The sequence below is a fragment of the Styela clava genome, chromosome 3, assembly GCF_964204865.1.
Source record: "Styela clava chromosome 3, kaStyClav1.hap1.2, whole genome shotgun sequence".
NCBI lineage: Eukaryota > Metazoa > Chordata > Ascidiacea > Stolidobranchia > Styelidae > Styela > Styela clava.
Genome location: NC_135252.1, coordinates 16,735,964 through 16,761,845, shown reverse-complemented (window position 1 = coordinate 16,761,845; position 25,882 = coordinate 16,735,964). Strand labels below are relative to the sequence as shown.

Sequence of the window (25,882 nt, the reverse complement as noted above, 5' to 3'; positions counted from 1 at the left end):
TTTGTTTCTAACGGCTTTACAACGAATATTTTATTCTCCACGCCTAATAACAAAAAGCAAACAAGCAAAATTAAAATATTATATGCATTTTTACAAAAGGAGTTTTTTTGTGGAGAGCCACTAACAAATGAACACAAGGTGTCACTGTTGAGTCAAGCACGAGATTTCCATGGCAGCATGGACGCGCGGCGATTGCCCTTGTTGTTTGTTTATGAAGTTCATGTCTGACAAAGGGTTTCAGTTTGCCGAAAATGACCATATTTTTGTATATATGTAGTATATACAAAAATAGTATAGTAAAGTGCGATAAAATCCCACGTGCGTACATTTTATATTGTTCTACTGCTACAAGGTACAAGTACTCCGGTACTCATGGCATGTGACTTACTGACTTGGAAAAGATAGGAATTTCATATTTATTTTGAGAAGTCGAAAGCCGATAGGACGGCTTAATCATATAGCAAGCCATGACCTCTCGTCCGGTTACTAGTCCATGTTGTATATTGCTATAGTTAACCAATTACTGTATTATTTATTTCAGATGCATGGACTTACGGTAGACTATGTCTTACCCTACTGTAGTGTAAAACTGCTTGTTTATTCAATGCTAATGAATTTCAGTAGCCTATATAATACTTGGAAGGCATGTAGCTTTTTTTAATGCAATCAAGAATAGTCTCATGTTAATATGACCCTGTGGGTAGCATTAAATTATTCTTGTATGTTCAATTTCATGCATCTATAAAATTATAATGTGTTGTTGTACTACCTTTATTTTCTATACAATTTGGGCTTGTTTTCATTCTTTACACCTTGATTTTAACTGTGAAATGGTTGTTTGCAGTCAGATATGAAAAGTAAGCACAAATTTTGGCTTGGCAGTATTCGAGATGAAGTTGCCCCAGATAAAGCTGTTTTATACAGCAGCATATGCAGGAGTTTATTGAATATTATGCTCAATTACTTTAATGCAGGAAATAAATATTTTTTGTATCTTTGCTCAACCATCCGTAATGATTTTATTCATTAAATCATTAGAAGTCAGCTTGTCATGTTTACTATTTTCGTTCTTCGTTTATTTTTATGTAACATAAACATTGTTAGCTTACGAATATGATTATTGGCATCATATAAAATGTATTTGTTATTACTTTACTTCTGTGCCCCTCCATATTGACTGTTTTTGTTATGGCTCAAATTAGGTGAGAAAAAAATTATTCCCCCTCAACTAAGTCTGTAAAGTCAAACAAATTTCATTATGATTCGTTCAAATATGAGGTCCAATTGGCTCAAAGACTCTATTTACATATTCTGGGATAACAAGAAGAAAACCAAAAACTGGCATTTCAAATTTTCGGCTCAGTTTGGTATGCTTAATATATTTAACTGGTATAATTCAGGTTTGGGACCTAGTTCGAAATCACAGTGGCTCCTGCTCCAGCTCCATATTTTCCTTCGGACCTGGGCTCAGGCTCCTTCCCCGATTGGAGTTTTTAGGTGCGACAATATGGAATATATGCCCAAATGCAGTTTCGTGGAAGCAGGACTCAAAACTATGATATAAGGTTTTCAAATTTGGTAACTTTGGCTCCAGCTCCACCAAATTATCACAGCTCAATGGCTCCGATTCCAACTCCCCAACCCTGGTAGAATTTGCGGTAATAGTTTTGTTAATTTGTCTGTTGGTGATACATGGAAATAAATGTTGATTAATCAATACCAATCTTCATCAACTCACTCGCAAGTTCATGTTTCTTATAATTTATTATTATTTTAAACATGAACAAAATACCTCTCCGATTGGCAGCACAAGATTTTTTTGATGAAAAGAAGAGCATTCTGATATATTTTACAATCCTATTCATGTTTAATCAGATATGGGAAAGCAGCCAATTAATAGAAATTGTACTGATTTTGAGTCACAGAAAGTTATTGGAAAAAAGAAGAAGAAATGTCAATTGAAAAGTGAGTACATTGCACAGTGTATTTCTTGGTTTAAACTGGTTCAAAGTATCATGGTACGATATCATGCTAGAGCGATGTTAGAAGATTCTTTTCAATGAGTTCAAAATCTTGTATTATATTGATTGATGTTATGTTAGTACAAAAAAGTACCGTAAATATACTAATATTACATTTCATCCCCTCGCAGTAACAAATTTTAGTTTTGTAGTTTACAATCAATTTTCAGATAAAAAGAATGGTGGCAGTAGCAGTATGGTAGATAAAAAACCTGCATCGTTTTTTGTGGATGGAGGAGACCTGGGTATGATGATATATATACGGTAATAATTCATAGGAGGCCCACCATTAACTCCCAGGGTGTAACATATTGGCCATGCCAAACCGGAGGCATTAGTGACATGTATTTTTATGAACGCTAGTCTGGATTCTTCTTGAGATTGGACGCGTGAAACATATAAGACATATAATTTTTGTTTAAACACAGAGAATTGAATACTCTGGAAGCTTAGAGAATTAATGGCTGTAGCTTGAAACTTTAGAATCAAATATATGGATATTTTATTGCGATATAGTGAAAGAATTTTTCAATATATTCAATCAATATTTCCTTACAAAATCTACTGCTCCACCAAAAATTTCGAGATTTGAAGCTCAATTAAGCTGAATTTTGGAAATATTCTGATATATTATATACTGAACGCTATGCAAATAAAATTGCGTATTTTTGAAAAAAGCTGGTTCTCACAAGATAGTAGCTTCGCACGTATCAGTGTCTGCTTTCATAGAGCCTTGTTAAGAGTGAAGCCGTGAAATTGTGACATGACAAAGAATGGTTCTTTCATGAGTGAAATAATTTAGTGTTCGTGAGGAAATATTGCTTCATCATATATTTAATATGTTCAATACATTTTTGTTAGATATAGTTTTTTGTTTGTTTGTGCAGACAGTGGAATTGGGCAAACTGATGCATTTGAAGAATCACCGAAACAAACCTTGCAGGATGCTTTCCTAACATACAGGAAAAAGAGACACGTAAGTGAATAGCAGAATTTTTATCACTATTTTTGATATGGTAGGACCTATCATGAAGGTATACAATGTGTAATTGCATATATTAGAGTTGAAAATTTAGATCTAAAGCATGCAAACAGGTGATTTAAGCAGAATTGTTTTATACTGTTATATATACTTGGGGGTTTAGGAAAAGACAATAATCTTACAATGTTACATTCAGGCAGAATATGGAAAATTGTTTTTTTGAAATCACTTTTATATTGAAAATTATAGTAATTGTGAATGACTTTGTTGATCTATCGTTAAAAATCATCTGCCATGAAACAAACGTCGGTTACAAGAGTGCTCAAAAAGAGTGGAGTGGGTTTCTGATTTGCTTGCCTTTTCAAGTATGTCACTGATTCATTATTAAGCCATAGGAAGGTATGAGTAATCTTGAAGAGGCACCTTTAATTCTGTCTCTGCAATGAACAACATATTAAATTGCCTCGAACATTGAAAGAAAGAGTCAAATAACTCTACATATCCCATATATATTTTGGAATTACTGGTAGATTTTAATAATACAGATCAATTATCATAGGTAGTCTTCCAAATACTTCACCTGTTTGATTTATATTATTACAATACTTGACCACACAGCCATCCAAAAATCATAGCACTTCGTATATGTCAGTATCCACTCAGCAAAACAGAAAATTTAGGTTCAAATACTGTTAAATTCAGGTTAAATGTTCTGTTATATAAATAGATTTAACATGTCTGCTTTCTAAATTCGACCTTATAGGCAGTCTTATTTAAGTGTACCGGTGTAATTTGATCGCGAGTGATTCGACCCTAAATTCAATTAATGAGAACAAATGTGAAGTATCATGTTTTCTTTTGTCAAATCATGTTGCCAATTTATGTGTAGTTCCCCAATTTCTTACCTTCATTGGTTAAGACCTACTTCTATTAGTCTATCTAGTGGGCAATAGATACAATACCTTTGACTTGGGTGGCCTTCTATAGCGCTATTGACTACCCTTCATTGGACATTGTTCAAAATACTTTCATCATTACGTAATTGTCTTTGTAAAATATGTTTTGTAATACGACGAACCACAGTATTGCTTTAAATAGATAGAAAACGTACAACTACATATTGTTCCAATGTAACTGAAACACTTTATATGTAATATACATATAATTTTGTTTTTCACATTTGTAAAATTGATAAAACGATAAAGACACCGAGGCATCAAGAAATACAAACCAAGCATCATAAAAAACATATCAGTTCAACAATTCCGAGGGATTGGAGAGCGTGCATTTATCCACTGTATTTTAACCATAGTTGCAATATACTTTTAAAGACATCCATACCTCTCAGTTTGCAGCCCAAAACTCTTGAATCACTTAGAATAACCGTCGTAATTCTCGCTGTAGCGCCCTTGCATTATATACGGATCAGCCAACGCATATCAAAGAGGACGGAGGGATCTCGCGCTACCCCTACTGATAGGTCAGTTTCAGTGTTAGGATGTTGAAATCGGTCTATGTGCTACCACTCGTCGCGAGATTGACATTTTATTACATCAATTAATCACACGGTATGAAAAAAAGAATACGGATGGGCTGTATCGGCGAACTCCCGAGTGGAAATATGGAGAAGAGTAGTCAATACTTTGATATGTGTTCATCACTCACCATATTAGAACCCGCCCTCGAACCTTTCGATAGACTGGGCCATCTTGTGTGAAATAGATTTGTGTGGTAAAACTATTATACACTTAACTGTGGATTGATGAAAATAAAATAATTACATCTAAGATCCCATGTTTATAGCCCAGTTTTTTTCTGCAGAGATATACTTTTGTACAAATTTGGCAGCTAAGCGGTGGTGAGTGAATAACTGCGGCTGTATCATTATGACGAATGCTATGAATGATATTACTTACATGCATCTTCATATGATATAATCTTTCTTTATTGATTTCGACAAATTCATTCTTGTAGATAAACTACTTCAGATGGCACTCCTACTCGTCTGAAATGTTCATGCTATACTTTTTAATAGAAGTCGTTTGCTTCATTACTTCCCCATACAGTACTGTTACGATTTTATTTATCTTCTTTGCTGTTTGCGATAACTGTTGAAATGAAATAGCGTGTAACCATCAAAGGGAAAGGACAAATATAGAATCTATTGAAATTGTAAATTTGATATGTCTAAACTTCGGTAGAAATGGTTTTCAAACCTCGTTGCTTTTCTCGATTACTATACACAGAATAGAACAAAACTTGAAAGGATTATAAAGTGATTAACGTAGCAGGTGATCTCTTTTCCAGCGTATAAAATCATTGCGGAAAATCCAGTCCGCTTTCTAGTTTCGAAGTCGCTGTCGTTTTGGAATTTTTACGCTAACTCGAAACGATGTTGTCTCACGTTGACTCGAAAGAATTAGCCTCTGGCGACGTATTGTATCTATACCAGCTTGAGGCGTAATCTACATAAAGATCTTCTGCGGTATCGTACGTTTTGCGTCACTGCAATCTGCGGCAATTGATAGTTGCTGATAATCTCCCATCCAAAAACAAATTTAACCTATTCATGGGAAAGTTTTCTGTTGACGAATTGTCAGGGAATCAAAATATTTATGGTGGAATTCGTAGGAACTTGGAGATAAGTGTCTGATAATTATCGACGGGGGTTTTGTACGAAACCAATTGCAACAAGGTGAATATATAAGTGTTTTGTCAGACTCTACCACAGCTTGTTGTCTTTCGATGTTTCGTGCGCATGTGTTATTTTGCTGGGGTTAATTTTTTAGTAAAAACACCATCAGTTTCTGCAAGTAAGATGTTAGTAATCGGTGTTTTGCTAGCTTTATTCGCATCAGTGTATGTAACATAACGTTGATAGGTATAGTCGTTGTTTGTTGCTGTATTTTTGAGTGTTGGTTTCAATGATGTTGATATCTGATGGGCCGGTTGTACTAGTGTAAGAGTGTTTTGTACATCTGAAAACTGCTTGTGACATTGTCACCTCATTTACTTGGGATTTAATATTGTGGATTATAATTGCTACTCCGTCTCAAACACTTTTAAAAACTTGTATACCATTCGATATCCTATAACTAAAGGAATATGGGAAGTATAGGAGTTTGGTTACAATGCTACACACAGTGTTCAATAAATATAGAAGATTATCGAAACAGAAACCGGACAATTGAGGATGAACTGAGAGGGCGAATACCTAAAAAGACCATGTCGTTCACCACTTGATTTTGTAAAGTCCACCATGAGAATACTATAGCGAAGTTGGTTTTGAATTGCCTAACCCAAAAGGCTTAAATTGTTAGAAGCGCCGAATATTTCCATACTACTACACCATACACACACAATTTTCTACTCATTTATCCAAATGTCCTTTTTTACACTTTCCCATTCCTGTATCATTCGTTCCACAGGCAGGCGTTGAATATTCAGATTTTCAAACGCGCCTAGGCATTATAGTTTCTTAATTAAAAATATGGATTGCCAACCAAAAAGCTGTTTGTTGGAAGAAACAGATTGCTTTACAATGTTTGCAATTAGAGCGGGACAAAAATTCTAGTAGACTTGAAAAAAAGGCCATGCTTGTAATACTCAACTATTATTTGACAAATTTTGTGTAACTATCGTATCGTAACTACCGTTCGATTTAATCTTTAGTCTTGTCCAAATTTACGCTAAATTAGTGAAACAATGATTCACACCAACCACAATATAAAAGCACCCATTTTTTTATTGAATAGATTGTTTTCTTCACTTTCCCGGTGTATTCAGGGTCACTCATGTTGTCTAGACTTCGGTGTTATTCTAGGACTTTTTACGTAGTCGGCCCACTCTGCGTCAATGCTGCACTTGACGTTGCACGCACAATGCCCCTGAGGCTAAATTAAATCTGGTTCAACGCATGTAATATTGACTGCCAAGGATTTTGTAAAAAGTGGTTCACCATATACAACGCTTATCGAATTCCATCTTACGCTACACCGCAAAAATCAGATAATCTCACGTCGACGACATTGTGCGTGAACATCACGACAGCCTTAAATACGACGCAAAATACGCTCTACCGTCAGTGCGTAATCAGCTGCCGACGAACAGATAAGCATATCCATCAAAGATGGATGCAACGTCGAGACGCATACAGCAGACGAAAGAAATGTGAGTAAGTAGCTAAGCCAATTAACTCAATTAATATTAGAAATTGCGGTTCGGTTGTCAGATATCTGTAAAATTGATTAGATCCTAATGCACTTCACGCGAAACCCCCTCTAATACCCAGGCGATGCTATAGTATCAAGTTCTATTTCTAGATGAGTTGTTGTAGCGAGAAATTAGATACCAAATAAACCTATTAAGATATGTTTTTGCGTTCAATTCCCTACAAACAAATACAAGAACAGCTCTTCTATTTTCGCGAGAAAGTTGAAATGTTGTGTACATGAAACAAAATAAACTAACTAAGACCTGAAAACTGGAGATGCTTAGAAATCAAGTAACATTATATTAACAAAAAGTGCGTGGGTGAGGTCGCTTGAGATTTTGCGAGAGACAAAGATATATTAATAACATCATTTCTTTGGTGCCATTCATCTCAGTAACTGCCTTTTGCTGTTTTCGCCTGGCGCCATTAAATAGCCGACAGAAGTACCCATCTCACATGGCTTTCATTTTACGTTGTTTGGTGACACCTGAGATATTGTGCTTATGAAAAGGCGCGAAATGAAACGGTAGAGCGCGCGCAAATTTCGAGAGAACTTGTTCGACCCCGTATTCTGTACTATTCCAACTATCCGTGGCATTCATACATACCAAATCCACTCTGTTTGTAAGGGCATTTGTAAAACGTCCACACTAATATGAACTATTTCTTCAAAAAGTATATAGAAATGTTACGAAAGAGGTCCCAAAATATGATATTAATAGCCGTACGGCGCTTACCATTCGGTTTTGGCTGGGCGTAGCAACGTTACGCCAAACCCGCTTTAGAGAGGTGACTGGATCATGTATCATGCTGGCTTGCTTTACGTCTCTCCTGGCACATTGACAAGGGACGTCTCTCGCTCTACGCCCACGTGGTCACTCAATACGGAATTAGTAGATTTAGGTATCTCAATGCCAAAGCTTGAAAGATTATTTCATCATTGGAAAAGTTGTTTGCACGAAGGTGACAAGGTTATAAAATTATTAGGTCCTATAAGAGTTTTATGGTTAGTGAGATTGTTATGGAAACGATGAATTTCAGTGTGCCAGCATAAATGCATGTAAATCGATAGCTCGTATGACAATGATCGAATACACTCGGACGAATGGGATTTAGAGGTAACAACCATTAAGCGTAGATGACTATGCTTTTAATTTCGTTACGGAGTGTTAGCCAACGATTCATATTTATGTGGCAGTGAGTGCCGTGGTTGAATTCGAACCAAACGGTCTGTTTCAAATCATTATTTTATACAGGTTTATTACTATAAGCATCAAACTATATATTCCAACGTTTCAACATAACGGCCGCAAGACCACGGGGCCCTGTTGTAAGTGATTCCTTTGACTTGTTTGCTTAAAATAAGTTACCTTCGGGGATGAAACTAAACCATAACTACACAATTGCAGTTATTTTGCATTGACAATGTTGCTTTTTCGGGTTTCTCCACCTTGAAGACATCAATTGATAAAATGGTGGATATTAATGTAGAACATATTCAGGCTAGCAGCTGTACATTGCCAGAGGGCTTTTTACAAAATGGCTGTGCACACAGAAATTATTTTCAATTAGTATCATTATTTTGCGACAGTAAAATTTTAACGAGGAATTTTCCCGCTAAAATATGTATTTTTTCGTTGTGTCAATATTTTCGAAGCATTTCTATAATACAACTGATTTTGTTTTATGCCACAATTACATATTCCGACAGGTTATTTGAAATATATATTATCGGTTTTATGTCAAAAAATTTTCAATTATAACTGTATAGGATTTAAACGTAATGATATACTGTATATATATATTTGTGTTGTTATTTAATAATTTTAAAACACCGAGCCCGTGGAAAATTATTTTCATTTCTATGCTTTGAATGAATAGCGGAACCAGACCTGATTGCATCCTTCCTTAAAATGATTATTACATGCTTCCAATTCATCTACCAAGAAGTCTTTGATATGTTGTCAAGGTAACGTCTAATACTGCTTGGTAATGATGATCTGGAGGCTTTGTACATGCTTCACTAACCACATGCTATACACTATCCGTTATAATTTGATATTGAGTTTACAGCCAAAGTGGTATATGTCTAGAAACTCCACCGAAATTATTTCTGCTTAGTTATTCTCCATTGAACCCCGATTCGATGAAATGTAAATGTTTTACGAAGTTTGCGGTATTTATTTGGAAAGAGCTATTTTAAACTTGCCATTCATGACAAATTATACCTTGTCAGTTGGATAATTAGTAAAAGGGCCTATCGTGACCAACCCTATATTTCAAATGTGATGAATTGAGATTGATGAGACAGATGTTAAATATTTGTGTGTACATGCCGTTCAAAAATTGATCATTTGGGCGAATTTCATTCAATGACATTGAAATGTTCCGTTCCAATTTTTATAATTATTGTTACAATCTTATTTGTTGCCTTGCCAAATTGCAAAGGCATCAAGTCGACATGGACATTTTTTCAATCCCCGCTTCGCATCATTTCTTTTACCAAATCCCAATATAAATTCTCCACTCATATTAGTACGCGCGGCGGTTGGATTAGTACTAGTGTGCTACGTAAGTGGGGTGTAACCATAGATAGACATGGGTGTTGAATAAATAGCGCTGGGTACAACGTGTTTTGCTGCGGCCAAACATTGTTTGGACATCGTTTTTAATTTCCATGCGTTAGTATGGAAACGTTCTTATCATCACACGTCAATTCCAATATTTATTTAATATCACCACGTAAAAGCCTTGTCCACAGGCGTCCTTCCTTGAGTTTTTATAGCAGGTGACCATTTCGTGTCACCTCGACAGTTGGCTAACAGGCTCTCACCTATTTGAAACCCCAAAATACGAAAAAAGAATGCGAATCTGTTCGGAATATTGTATATAGAGATTATTCTGCTCGGTAAAAGTTGTTTAACAGGCTTATAACTGTATAACTGAAAAAATATAGCAAGGAGTAATATTATTTGAATCAAGTAAGAACCAAAAAATATGTAGTAATATTATGAAAAATGTTTCATCAAATGTTACCACGCCCTGCCATCAGTCATTAATAATATTTTTGCTCAAGTTTCAATATATTTCTATTTACACTATTAATGTGTTGTAAAATGTCGACTTCATTTTTATATCAAATCGACAAAGCTAACTTTTACAGTCATGCTTCGACTGTGATCTCGTGCCACCTGCCGTGTGCGACCGTCACGCTATGTTCCGTCTGCCCCTTTGTCGGATTTATTATGTTCAAATAACGTTATTGAAAACCGGAGATATTTGTCAGATTCTTCGACGTTGATAAAAGGTGTGTTTAGACAGCGGTTTCATTTTATTTAGAATATTCATTCGCGGGAGAAAGACTCACAGACCAGATTCTGTTATGTATTCGCGTTACCTTATTAGATTATTGAATAAGGAATTTTCTCAGCGGAATAGAACTTATCATAATGCAGATTTACTTCGTCATAGCGCTAGTTTTATAATATTAAGCATTATAAAGAACTATTTCAAAATTAAAAATTGCAACTTTTATCTTTATCCAGATTTTTCACAAATTAATTTTTGTGGTGCTAACAACTCCTAAAAACCGGAATTTGTGTTTGAATTCAAATAAAAAATAGTTTGATAGTTATACTCTTCTGTTGAAGGGGGTATTCTTTGTTACTCTAGATATGGATTAATTTTAAAATTGCCTTTTTTTATGAAAAACTTGGAGAGATTCTTTTTCTTTAGAGCGTTGGAAAAATTATTCTCATATGTATAATAATCATATGTTATTATCTGTATGTAATAATAATGGAATGCAATGAATGAATTATCGAAATAGTTCATATTCAATTGAATATGTTTTTTTCAATCTACGACCGTTAAAACTGTTTTCCTTTAAATATTGTTACTGGAAGGTGGCAATTTTCTTGTGACGGTTGATTTTCATTTTAATAATTGGTAGTATTAGTGCTATTATTACCGTTCTTTTTTTGCACTTGTATAGATGTCACGCAAACTTCTGATAAAGTCTTTCAGATATTCATCCTAAGTAAGATCGACATTGTATTTTGGATATCTTAGTTCTTACTTACCCATGTCAATCTTGTACAATAAGTTAATTTTCTAATGAATAGTGATAAAACTACTTTGCGAGTATGGGATAGAAAAATTACATTACGGTTTAACTTTTTTCCGTGGGAACTTATTCTTATGAAGCAATTGACTTCTTAAATTTATCCCTAATCTCACTTGACTATGCCAGTGTATTGTTAGTACTCAATATGATACAAATACAACAATGCGCGTCACAGTACTGGTTTCGTGATAACGGGTAACGGGCGTGTCTCGTGACGATAATATAGCTTTAAATTATATGATACGTGGCAGAGTTAAGTTATGATGTTGTGTGTTTTTCATTGACAGCCTTTATATAATGTTGCATATAAAGAAACGCGGCGTCTTGACGCTGGTATCGTATGTAATTAGTGGGTCCTGTAATATATAAAAGATGGCACCTAATCACCAAAGTCATCAGTATATTGTTTGCCATGGAAATATGGTCGATGATTTTTGCCTTACGTTGTTGAACGGGGGAATGGTATCGATGAAGGTGGACCTGAACTGTACAAGGTAACACGAAAACAAAATGGCCGGTATTGGCTGAATACCTTGGGGCGTTTGCATCAGTCGACGACATCACTTACTGTCAGGATGCATACATATAAGTATGAGTATTTCAATATGTTTTTTATTCTGCTGGTATTTCGTTTTTCAAGTTTTAAAATTCTGTTTCTCATTGCATGGTATAATATTTATTATCGATATTTTCAGTTACCAGGATTTTGCTTGCGCATTGTGCAATAAGAACTATGGACTTTGGCTTATATGTATTTCGCCAAATATGGCATTGTTCAAAACTTCAGAATGATTTAAAGCTTTGTGAATACTTTACCGGCAGTTATTCGAAAATCGTCACAGATTAACACCGCGAACGTGACAAATCTGTTCAGTTTGGTATCACGTGATTCGTCATCGGCAGTTTTGGCGGCAATTTTTGAACATGATTGAGTTTGCATATTTCGCACGTTGCACCTTTAAATTTTAATATTTATGTCGAATCTGTGGGTTATGTTAGTAATTCTTCAAATAGCTCGCTTTCTAGGTCACCGTTGGATGTCTTACAAACATGGCTTGATTTTTCAGTAATAGCTCTTTTAATTTCCATACAAATATAGTGCCAAAGACTTCTTTTGTTGAGCCTAATAAAAAAGACAGGCTGAATTTTGTTTCTACAGATCAAAGTGAATTTAAGTGCATCAACTGTACATGAACTGACATGAATGATACTGTAATTGTAATGCGGGCTTATTTAATTAAAAACTACTCAGCAAGTATGAAATTTCCAATCAAAAATAGCTAGTATGGTATTAATAAATGTATTGAATAAGGGAAGACAGTCGCATCAGTTCATATTGCGTACCGCACTACCTAATCTTTACAAAGACCGTGTTTTAGATTTACATGGCGTGTTCCACGTCACATTTTCTAACACTGTCTGGTAAAGATGCGGTCGTTCGAGTTCTTCTTCAAATTTGGTTCTTATGTAATCATTTGTTTTCGTTTTACCTTAGATAATTTGTCATGGATTTGTTTTGCGACCTATACCATTAAGCTAATCAACAGCTCATATTATTCGTATTCTACACGAGCGTTTATGAAAATCATAACTATTGTGGAAACACGGATGGTGCTATTGTTTGTGAAATACAGTTTCCCGCGCATCGAGTTTCAAACAGTAAATGTGGAAATATTGTATTTCGATATCTACAATATGCATATGTCGAGGCCTTGCCTACCATTGTTATCTACCAAAGCATACGATTCAAATGTAAAGACACACGTGACCTTTGGGTAACGTTATCGTAATGTCATGCCCTCACTGATACTTGTGACAAAACTTTTCCCGTTTCCCGATTCAATATAGATTTTATATTTTGAATAAATCTGCTCGAATATATTCAGTGAAAATGCTTAAGTGCTCGCTTCAAACCAACGCGTATGGGACTGTCTCGGTATCATATCAACCACGCCACAAACACAGGAACTGCACTGATACAAATATTCGATCGAAATTGAGATTGCCTTCGAATACATTTTTATTCATTTCATAACCACAACTATAATACACCCATACACAATATATATAAATAACATCACGTAATCAAATGTTTGCAAAGTCATGCAACTATGGCGCCAGATTACGTTTTGTTTTGCTGTAGCTTAATAAGCATACGGTAATAACCAAACTTGCCCAAATCTTGTGGTCTTCTTATCATAAAAATAGTCAAATATTCTACTCAGGAGAAAATGGTGGCGGCCGGAAAGGCGACGAAAAAAAGAAGGCTGAAGAGATGCGATCCAAGGCGAATGATGGCGCTTCGAAAGAAGTTCGTGGAACAATGTCTAAAGTACAGTGGTACGCCGTATAAACGAAAATATCACGAGCCTGGCAGTGAGTATTGTGGATTAGTGGTTTTTCTATAGTTTCATTTTTCAAAAGTGTGGGCTGGCTCAGCAGACATATTTCAAAAAACATGCGCCTTTGGGTTTGTTACTTTATGAAATTGACATGTAATTTCCCAACTGTTTACCTTACAACAGTGCAATACAAGGTATTGTAGTCTTATCATCAACTTCATCAATGAACAAATAGAGCCTCACTTACGATTGTGAAATTTTTATATATTTGAAAATGAATTTTCAAAGGCCATAACTACGAACAAAATAGAGCCCATTCGCTAAAATGGAGTTGCTACAATTTAATTCACCTACTTACAGCTCGTGAATACAACTCTCCTCTTTTTCTTGACTGCTGTGGCTTAATCAGAAAGGTTGTGCAAGATCTTAAAACGGATTTTGGGTTCGAGATCGGACCTTGGAATCAAACATATATGTACGACACACTGCCAAATACGATCCTAAGAGAAAGCAGTATGAAGCCTGGTGACTTGGTATTCATATCCGGAGTCTATTTTAATGAGAAAAGTAAGAATTCGCAACTTTACCTTGTATATATGTATAAGATAATTTATGATATCTGTTGGCTTTGGTACATAACCCAGTTCTCCATCATAAATGTTTATAAACAGCTTATACGAAAGGTCAAGATAGTATACAGACATATTTAGTTAAACGAAACTAAATGTTTGCGGAAATTGAATTGTGAAAGTTGTTAAAAACGACGGTCAGAAGTGCTTCAAAATTTGATGTAATGACTTGCACTTTTACACACCACCGACTCAGCATTAATGGAAATGCAATTTAAAACATTTCAAGGCAATTATTTTTGTGACTGCGCGAAACAGAAAGTTTTTATTGTGTTATATCTTTTACTTGAAATAAGCATTGGATATTTATTTCGCGGTCTCATGAGTGGAAATGTACAGTTATGAAAATAAAATTTTCCCCTTAATGATCATAAGCGAATAACAAGACCAAATTTTCGTCATTCTGTATCGAACAGTTGTTTTCACAATCTCGCTCATGATTTTGAGGTTTTCCTATGATTTGAGATTATGAAATCATATTCGCGATGAGTCATAGTCAAGTTTATTATTCCAGTCAGTAAAAAATGTCATACAAAATTAAGAGAAAAATATTAAACTCACAATTCTACCGGGTAAGGGCAAAAGTTGCACCGTATACGGTTATTAATCAGCGACACCCAAGATTCCAATATCTGATTAAAAGTACACGAATAAAACAATGTTATTGACATACTGATGACATTTGTAGATAAGGCCGATCTTCAATTGTGATTTGCCATGTTTTGAAAACTGGTTGATCGATTCTGTGATTTTAACAACCGGTTTTCGGCAGTTTTGTTGATTGTTGAATGAGAACTGCCGTTAGAATTCAAATTTTTTAAATTTCTTTGACCGGAGTTTGTGCATCATCGCACGAATGTGTTTGGAAATTTGTTTTGAATTTTAGTACTCAATTGTGTAACATGAGAAACATGCGGAACAGCTGTAGAGAGAACATCCTGAATCGAACGACCCCATATCGCTTTAGCTTACAATAGATAACCTTTCTGTCTCGACGTTTGCTCTGTGCATGTGGTCATGGACGGTCGGGTAGATCCATTGTTACGGATGCAAGCTGTGCATTGTCTTGTTTTTGCGTTTAAATACCGTTCTAAAGTGTGTTTATAGCTAAGAGGTGGCCCATCCTGATCCAGTTCTCTTTGCTGTGCTTCCATATGCCTTTATTTTTGAATGGCCTCTATTAACCTTGCAATTTGATGTTTTTTATTATCTCTAACGATAGCTAAGATCCCAATACCCACTGATGATCAAGTTTCGACCAACAAAATGTTATTACAGTCATAAAAATTCCATGATGATTTATACATTTCTAATGCCTTATATTTTGAAGTGGATGGATCTGATAAAACGAATCATCAGCTCTAAAACAATTAACTAATTTGTTTGACATTTACATTATTACCACATTTGATGTTAATCATTTTGGACTGATCATGCAAAAAGTCGTAAACATCGAGTTTACGTGTGTTGGAAAGTTTTATTTTTCCTGACATCGTTCAGCACACATACATGCATACAATACGTGGAATATTCAACTTAAACAATGCTAGCGAACCTAGATGAAGTCATTTGAACACCATCTACCACTTAAATTGTTTTCTTTCCAGTGAAATCCCAGATACATGGTATCGTGCATGTTGAAGTCTGGCTGGGAGAAGGGAGGAAAACAATTGGAGCTCGGTGGCACAAAGGTGTTGTTCAGGTAAATAGTTATGGAAATAGACTTGTTATAGAAAACTTGGCCTGGAAATTTAGAGTTGTCAGTCTTTAATTATTGGTTGCTCATTGTCAAAAAATAATTAGGTTGAATCGTTGACCCAATGGCGATCTATATATGATACATAATAGGGCGCCCCAGAAGTGTGTGTACCAATAGGGAAGTAACTAATTTTGTTCGCCTACTTCAGATCAAGTTGTGTAAAGAGACTGAAATCTATACCTATGGCTTCACTTGGCTAACACAGACAGTCCCCGAAACTGTAATAGAACTAAAATAAGGAAAATCGGAAATGTAATTATGGCCTAACCCTAACTATACGACGGGCGTACCCAGAATAAGAATAGGGATACCATTTGGCCACACACGTATTGTGAAGCTCTTCTAAATACTTACCCACTGTCTACGTGGCAGCACAATAAACATCTATGAAGATAAGCATTCAAACATATTCATCCGTGGGAAATGGGACTACATATTAATGTATTGTATCGTAATAATCTTAAAGGTTTTTCGTTTGCTAATGACTACCGTGTCAGACGCGGTTGTGTTTACTTTGGATCATAGCACCTAAGTTCTGTATAATACGTGATGTTTAAGTTCGCCTTCCTCAAACATATCGAATAAAGATCATATCGTAACTCATAAATTTTGATTTCCAACGTCAAACAAACCAACCCGGATTCCGAGGAACGTTATGGCTTCGTGTTTTCTGATTGGTCTGATTTGTTGAGACATGTTGTTTTCATATGTTTATTCAGAAGAAGATAGGTTTTGAATAGCTCTTATCGGGTCGTATTATAAAATGCATGATATCCTCTCTCGTCCAAAAAACTCGAAATTTCCCACTTTCGTTGCAAGATATTTTTATCGCTCCACTATTACTACTAATCACAGTGTTGAAAAACACAAAACAAAATTTTTATGAATCACGCATTAGATGCGAATGACAAAATTTCCCAACCAGTCGAAAGAGCTTAGCGATTTTGATATGCATGTACATTGAATCCGCAATACCACAATGACCTGAGAAATACGCATTAAAATTTTTGTTAGTATGAGCTTGCGTCACAAATATAGGAAATACTAATTCGATGTCAATTCTTTGATTCAAACTCAAGGTAGTTATTTATTTACCGCATTGCAACCATAAGTCAAACTTTCCATAATTTACCATTTTATCAAATCCTATTTGTAATATTTTTGAATACTAATCTGACGCACATATTACTGAGAACCTGGGTCCCTGACTCTGACTTATACCTCCAACACCATGACGTCTGTATTGACTTGTCGCACAGGTTTTCGATGTATCAATCAATAAATGGGGCGTTACATCACGATAGGGTTACATCAACTGCGTGATCGATATTTGTCGATTTTCGTCTCCGGGAGGTTTTTTTAAGCAAACGACTCTGCTATTGAGAAACATCTGCTGTTTTCGGTTTACAAATGTAAGAAACACTCTTACTCTAGGAAAGAGTGTCAAGAGGAAGAGTGTTAAGAGGAGTATCTGGTGTCAAGAGGAAGAGTGTTAAGAAGAGTGTCAAAAATAAATAGATTATTTGAATCAATTGGAAATTTGATATTTTCAATGTTTTAAATTCTTAATTTGAAGAAAAATATTCAGACACCAAAAGGTCCTTATTCAATTTCGAATCATTCTTTATCCTAACTTTCGAGTATTTATAATTGTATTTCATTTACTTCTATATGTTCTGTTAAACATGATTCGATTCAGAATATATTTTATATTTGAAAATATTCCTTTAGATATATATTGTATTCCGAATAGTAGATCGGTTTTGCCTATCCCTGCAAAGCGAATGAGTATCAACTTATCGAAATCTTGAGTAGGGTAGTTTTCTTGACTTGAAACTGTTTGTCGATCTATGCCTGTTGACGAAAGCTTCCACAAGAGACGAGCTGTGGTGATTCACAGGCCCAACAAATGACTAAACCGTTTGAAACTGCAAGAAAGTTGACCATGAACTTTTGAGGTTGAAACGGATTCCAAATGATTAATACGGATTATATACCTTTCACAATCCAAAGTTATGAAAATATCGAAAATAATGACCTTTTTGTTATTTAAAATTAATTGTATTTTTACCATAATGATTGTCATAATGTGATTCATCAGAGAACAAATTATTCGTGTTGAACTTGAACACGTGATTCACTTTACCTTTTATAATCTACAAGATAGTGTATGGAATCATTTAGAAATTTTAACTAATTAAAACAACTTAAAAAAAAACAGGTTGTTTGAGTTTGGCAATCATATGTTTATATGACTTGACTATTATTTTTCCCGCCATATTTGATTCAAATCTAAATGAGCGGGAAATGATAGAACCACATTTCGATAGTACACAAAGAAAATGTAACGTGGCATTCAGGTTTACAAAGGGCAAAACATTTTTCTTTTATTAGGTGTCTTTTTTAAAATTGAGTTAAATTGTATAGTCTGGGTGTTAACTTGTCGACTGATGCGTAAACTTCCAGCGTTTCCTTCCATAGAATAGTGTGGTTAGATATACTTTCATATTAAACTAGCGCAACAATTCAACGGGTCTAATTTACGGCAATAACCACCGGGGAACGGTCTATTTCGAACCCCTAGAGCGTGAAGCAAGGGCTTGGTCGATCTATTCAAGTTAATTCACCATAAAGAAGCGATGAATACAACCATAATATCCACCTACGTGATCTGTAGAAAGGTGAAAATCTTTTGTCCCATATTATCGTGAGGGACTAAATTTTACTGCGTTGTACGCTACACTTTGTCATATGACTTAGCTTTCCAAGAAACTCTTCTTACCGTTGTCATTTTGGGCTTGAGAATAGGTGCCATCACTGTCAACACTCTATCTAACGGTTGCTGGTCTATTCTATACGCGTCGGACAAGGTTCCCCAATTATACCTACACAATGAACGTTTTTGAGTTTCAGGTTTGTGCTACTAGTTACTAGCCCAAATGAATGAAATCTCCCATACAAACAACCTGTTCAGCAATATACCAGTTAATTACAAAGGAGAACTGGGCAACTTAGTGATGACATCGAAATGTTTCACAAATATACCCTTTTTTCACTTTTCTTTCTAGATGTATTCTTATATACAAGGCATTACACATAGAATCGATTCTTTTGACAATTGCATTAAAAATTATCTCGTCAAAAAATCGCGTTCAATCTCATGTGCTATCGCCGAAGTTATATCTTCGTAAGGCATTTTTCAATTTATTACTTATGATGTACCAGTGTAAATCAAGGCCATGTCGAACTTATTATCTGTGTCAATTTAATTTGACTTGAGTTCAATTTAAAGTCGGCCTTTAGTCATTATATTTGACATACTCATTGGCAAGTGTATGCCGATTAGCAGGTTAAATGCCGCATCTTGTGTCCACATTATTGGGGCAAATCGTGCCGATCTTTCATTGCTTCTGGCGTATATTTTACGTCTAGCCTCTTTACGTTTTTGCGCTTGTGGTTGTACGCAAATGACGCACGGCGAATTGACTGGCACGTTTGACCTGCGGCGTCTAGAACGAAATTTTAGCGATCGTGTTTTTCACTGCGTTGATGACGCTGTTAAGCTTATTATAGCACCGAAATTTGAGAAAAAAACTGAAGTAAAAATTTCCGCTCGAGATTCGCCTCTAGAATATTCTGTGAAAATTCTTTATTTGACCAACTTTTACGACTCTGTTACGCTATGGACATTTAAAATCATTCAAAGAACAGGTCTTTACATAAAACAATGCACTTGAGTAACAGTACGCATCGCAATGGGTTGCCCTAAAAATTATATCCTCTGTCTATATGACAACCCATAACGAAGAAAGTTATTCAAATAGCGATAGGAATTATATATTCACCCCTATTACAATATTTTCACTTGTCAGAAATTGTCAAAATTACCTTGGTCGATTTGATAATATTTTTTATGTTTATGTTGTTGTAAAGACAACGCCCTTAGTCGTTGTATAGCCATGTAATACACTACTCAATTTGGACCGCAATTAAAATTACGAGAGGGCTTGTTAATACTGTTCAACTATTTTACGGGTAGAAATTTAGTCAGATATTTAACCAGGTGGTCATGTGAAGTCATTGCAGCATTTTGTATCCAGATCAGAATGCAAACTGCATTAAGTTGATAGCACACCTGGCGTATATTTTACGTCTAGCCATTTTACGTTTTGTTTGCCTGTGGTTGTACGTAAATGACGCACAACGCGGTAGTTGGCTTTTTGAACCCGCAACGTAACAATACGTTCCCACATTCGCCGTCACGTTTTTTTAATCTTTATATCCACAATAAACAATCTGCGCATATTCAAATTACGCATGATCGTCGATGACACCGTTGGGCTTATTTTAGCATGGATCAGTTTTATGTTGTAAATAGGTGGGTGTAAAAGTTTAAAGATGTGAAACTTTGAAATTCTTTGTTGAACTACTCGTTTATTTAATCGGCTTAATCACTGATAAGACAATTTATCTTCATTTTGACAAGAAAATCACCTTTGTTTGTTTATGGGCGACCTGCAATGATCACGATTTCATCAGCAAAGTTTCCAAAATATTGCGGTTGCAAAATAAGAGTTTTGCTGCAAATTTATACAAAGCCTAGACCTAATCTTATCATCCGGATGGAATTAGCTGTGGTCGGCCATGCGTTTGCGATGAACTCCGTCGAAATCTGTAGTCCAAATTTCATCTAAAGGCTTGAAGGGCTCTTTTATACTCAGAACGTCTGATAGTAGTCAAAACAAAACACCTCTGTGTACACCATTGAAGAGGGATTTCGACCCCAGACATTTTCCTATCCTTCACCATTGCAGAATATTTGATGCCTATTTTGAGAGTGTTTTCGATAATTGGTGCCTTTACAAACTGGTTTACGTGTTTAATTACCATTATTTTGATTCAAAATATTTAATCACCCGTCATTAAGTAGTAATTTTAGCTAATTTTAACCTTGTCCAGCGCAAATTTTTCGAGACTAATTTTTAATTTCTACAACTAAATTTAAAACTTCTCGGAAGACGAAAGATCAATTAATATATCCGATTCCTGTATTTTCGTCTTACTGCTGTTTGTATAACACTGTGTATGTGATTTTATGAAAATTAGCTTCGGACTTCGGCACGTGTTCAAAATCCTATTGGAATACTATATAATTACAAATCGCGGAGACGATTTACAAATTTGTATTAGTAGAACATAGATAAAGTTCGATAAACTTTGTTTTTAGATATTCGACTCCTACAGATTTAAGAGCACAAGTTATCACAGCATGAAATATCATTTCAAGTCAATCAACCCCTGGTTGATGGCAATTTGCAAAAGGTAACTAACTCCGTGCATTTTTATATCGTAATCATTTTAAGTCCACTATTCGGTACTCCCGAAGTATGTGAACCAAGATGGCGGACATCGGAACGTAGTATGTGTACCAGGTTAGGGTTAGGCGATAATTTCAGGTACAAATACTACGGGAGTCACTTGGCTAGTCCTCGAACTAATAGAACTAAAATATGGAAAATTGGAATAAAATTATGACGTAACCCTAACCTGGTACACATACTACGTTCCGGTGTCCGCCATCTTGGTTCACATACTTCGGGAGTACCAACAATTCTTATATTTCAATTACGGTATTTTTCCAACTTTATTAGAAAATATGTTGAGAGCCAAAACTGTAAAAGTGTTGCACCTTCCTTCATGTGTGGAGAATTAAACTTGTTCTAAGAACACTGGTATTAAATTTGTTTTCCCATGGCGTTCGGTACCGGGGCATTTATTATTTTATCTCAATAGCTAGATTGTTTGGTAATTCAAGTGACAAAAGCTATCTGCTTGAAAAGAACCTTTTCAAAAGTATTAAGTCACTTCTACATGAGAATCACGTCCTATTTGGCGGTGAATCTATTTGTCTTCGGGATAGATTAATTGTCGCGAAACCTTGATACTCAAAACCAGGGAACTAACTTTTGAATTAAATTTCATTTTTGTTTTGTTTTTTACTTTTTGTCACCAAGTAAGCTGTGTGGTAAAGCGACACGATGCGAACATAAGTCCTGAGAACGTAATTTCAAATTAACAATAGCATTTTTAAACTTGCCTCGCAATCTGATTTCATTATTTAGTCCTCTTATGTCGCGGCAAAAGCTTTCATGTATTAGCTGGATCGTCAGATTTAAGGGTATTAGTGGTCCGATCATTGTAGAAAAGACGGTGATATACTCAGATCAAAAAATTCGTTTTTTAGTGAGCAATGACCTTATGAGTTATGACCATTGACCAAATTTCTTACCGATAAGAAATTTTGAAAAATGGAAATTTTATTGTTTTTTTTATTGAGTTATATAGTTCAATGTGAAGAATTGACTTTCTATTTACACAATATGCCGTAATTTCATAATTCTGTATTTTTCATCTCCCCTTCCCTCAAAACAAGGCTCTGCCTAAGAAGCTACAGCTCGCTGTGAAGTGACGATAGTTCGGAAGATCCGGAATCTTTCCGTCCCGGCATAGCTTAGATTACCTCTAGTGAGGTATTGAATATGGGAATTTTAGTTTACGATGGCAATATTGTCAAGTCAAGTGCTTCATGATTGACTCCAGACGAATTGTGGAAACTCCACAAGATATTATGAAAATTTCCACCTTTAGTTTCGTCTACAGTTTCATAGCTATTATAAGCTCAAAGGCGTCATCATTGCAGAGTCACGCTCAGAAAAATTCACCTTGAACGCTGCGGGTCACAAGTGTCAGCGACAACGTCGTGCGTCATTTACGTCTGACAATCGACGTAAAATATACGCCTCAAGCCATTCTAGAACTTGCTTATGTCTCGACTGGGCGTATACATCAACCAGAATATTTTCCCCAAAATATTGACAAATAACAACATGTGCAGGAAATTTTTTTGTTATTGCACGGATTCTCAAAAAAAACGCAGTGATGATTATTTATTGGTGGTTATTAGCACAGCGTACATTGAAAAATACAAAAGTGCATAATAAGAAGAGTCAAAATTCCCATTGACCGGCGTTGAATGGGTAAAGTAATGCGCAATATACGCAAGAATAATTACTGATTTTTTTTCATTTTGCTGGGAAGGAAAACGCACTAGGTCTCTCATTTTGAATCGATTTTTGTTGTTGTAACAGGATTTGCCTTTGCTATTTTTGTTACCAATAGTTTCATTTCAATCCAATATTCTTTCAGTCACTGCCCAATGCACGCTTGGAGAACTCCTGGAGATTTTCGACCATCGAAAAGATCGGTATTGCATATTAAAACAAAACAACAGCAACAACAACAACAGTCAAAACAACAACAACAAAATGCATCTGATGTCGATCAATCTCAGAATACTCCGAGGAACGAAGAACAGCTTACATGCATCGATTTGCAGAAATCTAAAACAGGTGAGTGAGAATAACGCTCATCCACAAGGGTGTTCTTTTTATGAGTCTTTTTTAAACCATGAGTTCGAATAAGGCTTTGTACAAGCAGCGACTGATACATAAGAAGCTGATAATTTGTTAGAAGTCGGAATCTATTCGTTTCGGCATTGCCTATCCTATTTTTTACACCCTGGGAAAGTTTGACAAAATTTGAAATAAGTGATATATAAAGTCAATGTTTTGTGCGATTTAGGATACATAAATTACTGGTATTCTGTTGAATTTACACTTTAGTCAGGTAAAGCATATTTTATTTCAAGCTGCGTTCCATATGTTATGATATTCACCCAAAATAGATGCATCAATTTTATATACACACTGGGTTTTATATATTAATTAAATTTAATAAATTTAAATTTGGAATATACCATAATTTTACACAGATCCAATTGGGTTAAACGGAATCTAAATTATTCAAAGTAGAATTTTAGAACAAGTCTATCGACAATTCTAGTTTATACTTCGATTGCTTGTCGAATTATCTTGAAGCCAAAGCTCATACCATGCCTGAATGCTGTAGTATTATAGTTTCCTCCCGCGTTTCTGTTGTGACATCACACCTATGTATTGTGACGATATGTTTACTTCGCTTCAGGGATACCTAACATTCGTCAGTTTAATCAACCAACCCTTGTGTCATGTTTTCTTGCAAAAAATTCAAATTGGAATTTAATTTTGTTTTCTATTCCACGATCAATCTATACCCAAACAAGTACTTCTATCACGTAATAGACTAATCTTTCCAATTCTCCCGCCATAATCCTACTCGAAATCGAAAGTGTCAATGGTTAATTGCCCTCGAATACCGGATTCGACTGTAAATATTTTAACAACGTGAGTGTTGACTTGATATGATTAGCGTGTGAAAAGTCATAGCTTAGATGGCGGGAACGGTGTGTCCCAGATGCTTGTCGGATGTCGAGGGATTACATTTTTTTTAATGAAACTCACCAATGGGGAATGTATTATGTATAAATACAGAAGTCAAGAATTTCGCATTGTAATCAATGTATATTTTGAATAGTCTAATTAGATAGATGTATTTTGCAGCTGAGTATTGATATTTATAAATATACTGAAATTCACATATTGAAAGTTAACATAAATCACGATTTCAGGTCACACTCACTGACTCCAAAAGTAGAGATTGATAATTCTTTTCTGGATTTATTAATGCTTATTCGGAAAAAAATGTAGATGCTAAATATTGCTGTCACAACATATGAATCGGCTCCAAATTTGATATTTCTGGAGAGGAGGAATTTTTATATCTGAAATAGCAAATAAATTATATTTCAGTCAATCCATAAATGAAATCTTTTTTCAGTTGACAATTCCGAAGACAAAATTTTACCAGTGTTGGGTTCTTCTACAGATGGTCGTTCAAATATATCCACCGCGTCTTCAGAAGATAGTCAAGAGACTTTAATGAAGGACATTTTGCTAAGTGGGAGTGGAGTTGTCGATCTCCTTGCAGAGCAATTACGTATACTTCCGGTTCAAGACCATGATACTCCCCCTGCACTCAAAAAATCACTCACTTATATTCAAGTTACAAAAAGCATCACCCAAAATTCAGAGGAAGCGAATTATTCAAGGAAATGTTCATCATCTAGAGGCCAATATGTGGAGGAACAATCACCGCGACATGGCGCTACTGAGAAACAAAATTGATAATAGCCCTATACGCTTTTAATAAAGCACGTTTTTAAAATGTAGGCAATTCACAACATAGATGATTGTTCCCCATTTCAAGCATTAGCGCTTCTTGTCCTAGCCTTTCAAATTTTCGACTGCTGAACGTTGGCCATTAATGAATTGTACTGATTTATGTAATGGCCATGCTTGATATTTGAATCAGTATTATCCAGCACGATTTTGCCGAGTAAAGAGGTTTTAGCAATGACTTTTTTGTATTATTATTTATAATTAAGTTACTTATATTAAGTTTTTTTATAAGTTCAATTAAAAAAATTAACCAATTCACTGTCATACTGCGGTAATTAATTTATTATTTTTACTCATTTAGTCAATTGACACTTTAAGTGATTACTATTACTGAATAGAACATGGAATTGAGCATAGATATACCACAATCTTGTTTGGAGATAGGTCAGATATACATAGATCTTGATAATTACTAATCAATTCCAAAGAACATACTCATTTTTTTCTATTAGGCACTTATGCTTATTATTTTGCCTATTGCTTCACGAACCGCATAATCACTGTCTTGTTATTTTATTATTGTTTAGTTTTTTAGTCGAATTGGTAATAGAGTTTATGTGTGTTCAGTATTTATTGTTGACAAAACATGATGCTTCGTTGCGAGTTGTACAGGATATCAGAGTTCTAGGTTGTT

General features: G+C 35.2%; 1 protein-coding gene across 4 annotated transcripts; it reads left to right on the top strand.

Moving 5' to 3' along the window:
* Positions 1-1,806: 1,806 nt before the first annotated feature.
* LOC120342469 (uncharacterized) lies at positions 1,807-25,442 on the top strand. Of its 4 annotated transcripts, XM_039411297.2 has the most exons (9): positions 1,831-1,965; positions 2,192-2,266; positions 2,909-2,997; positions 13,568-13,718; positions 14,045-14,251; positions 15,921-16,015; positions 21,300-21,394; positions 23,279-23,481; positions 24,848-25,442. In XM_039411297.2, exons 1-9 carry the CDS (start codon positions 1,878-1,880, stop codon positions 25,192-25,194), a joined length of 1,350 nt encoding a protein of 449 aa, XP_039267231.2. In that variant the 5' UTR covers positions 1,831-1,877; the 3' UTR covers positions 25,195-25,442. The 4 variants fall into 4 exon arrangements, with proteins under 4 accessions (XP_039267233.2, XP_039267231.2, XP_039267235.2 ...); XM_039411299.2 differs by lacking the exon at positions 2,192-2,266 and having other exon boundaries at positions 1,807-1,965; XM_039411301.2 differs by lacking the exons at positions 1,831-1,965; positions 2,192-2,266; positions 2,909-2,997 and adding an exon at positions 7,082-7,177.
* The last annotated feature ends 440 nt before the right edge of the window (positions 25,443-25,882 follow it).

Bases quoted from the DNA above. Each gene is read 5' to 3' on its own strand.
- LOC120342469 (XM_039411297.2), top strand. From the start codon at position 1,878: ATGGGAAAGCAGCCAATTAATAGAAATTGTACTGATTTTGAGTCACAG. The intron at 1,966-2,191 runs GTGAGTACATTG...ATCAATTTTCAG, and splicing joins GAAGAAATGTCAATTGAAAA to ATAAAAAGAATGGTGGCAGT. The intron at 14,252-15,920 runs GTAAGAATTCGC...TTTTCTTTCCAG, and splicing joins AGTCTATTTTAATGAGAAAA to TGAAATCCCAGATACATGGT.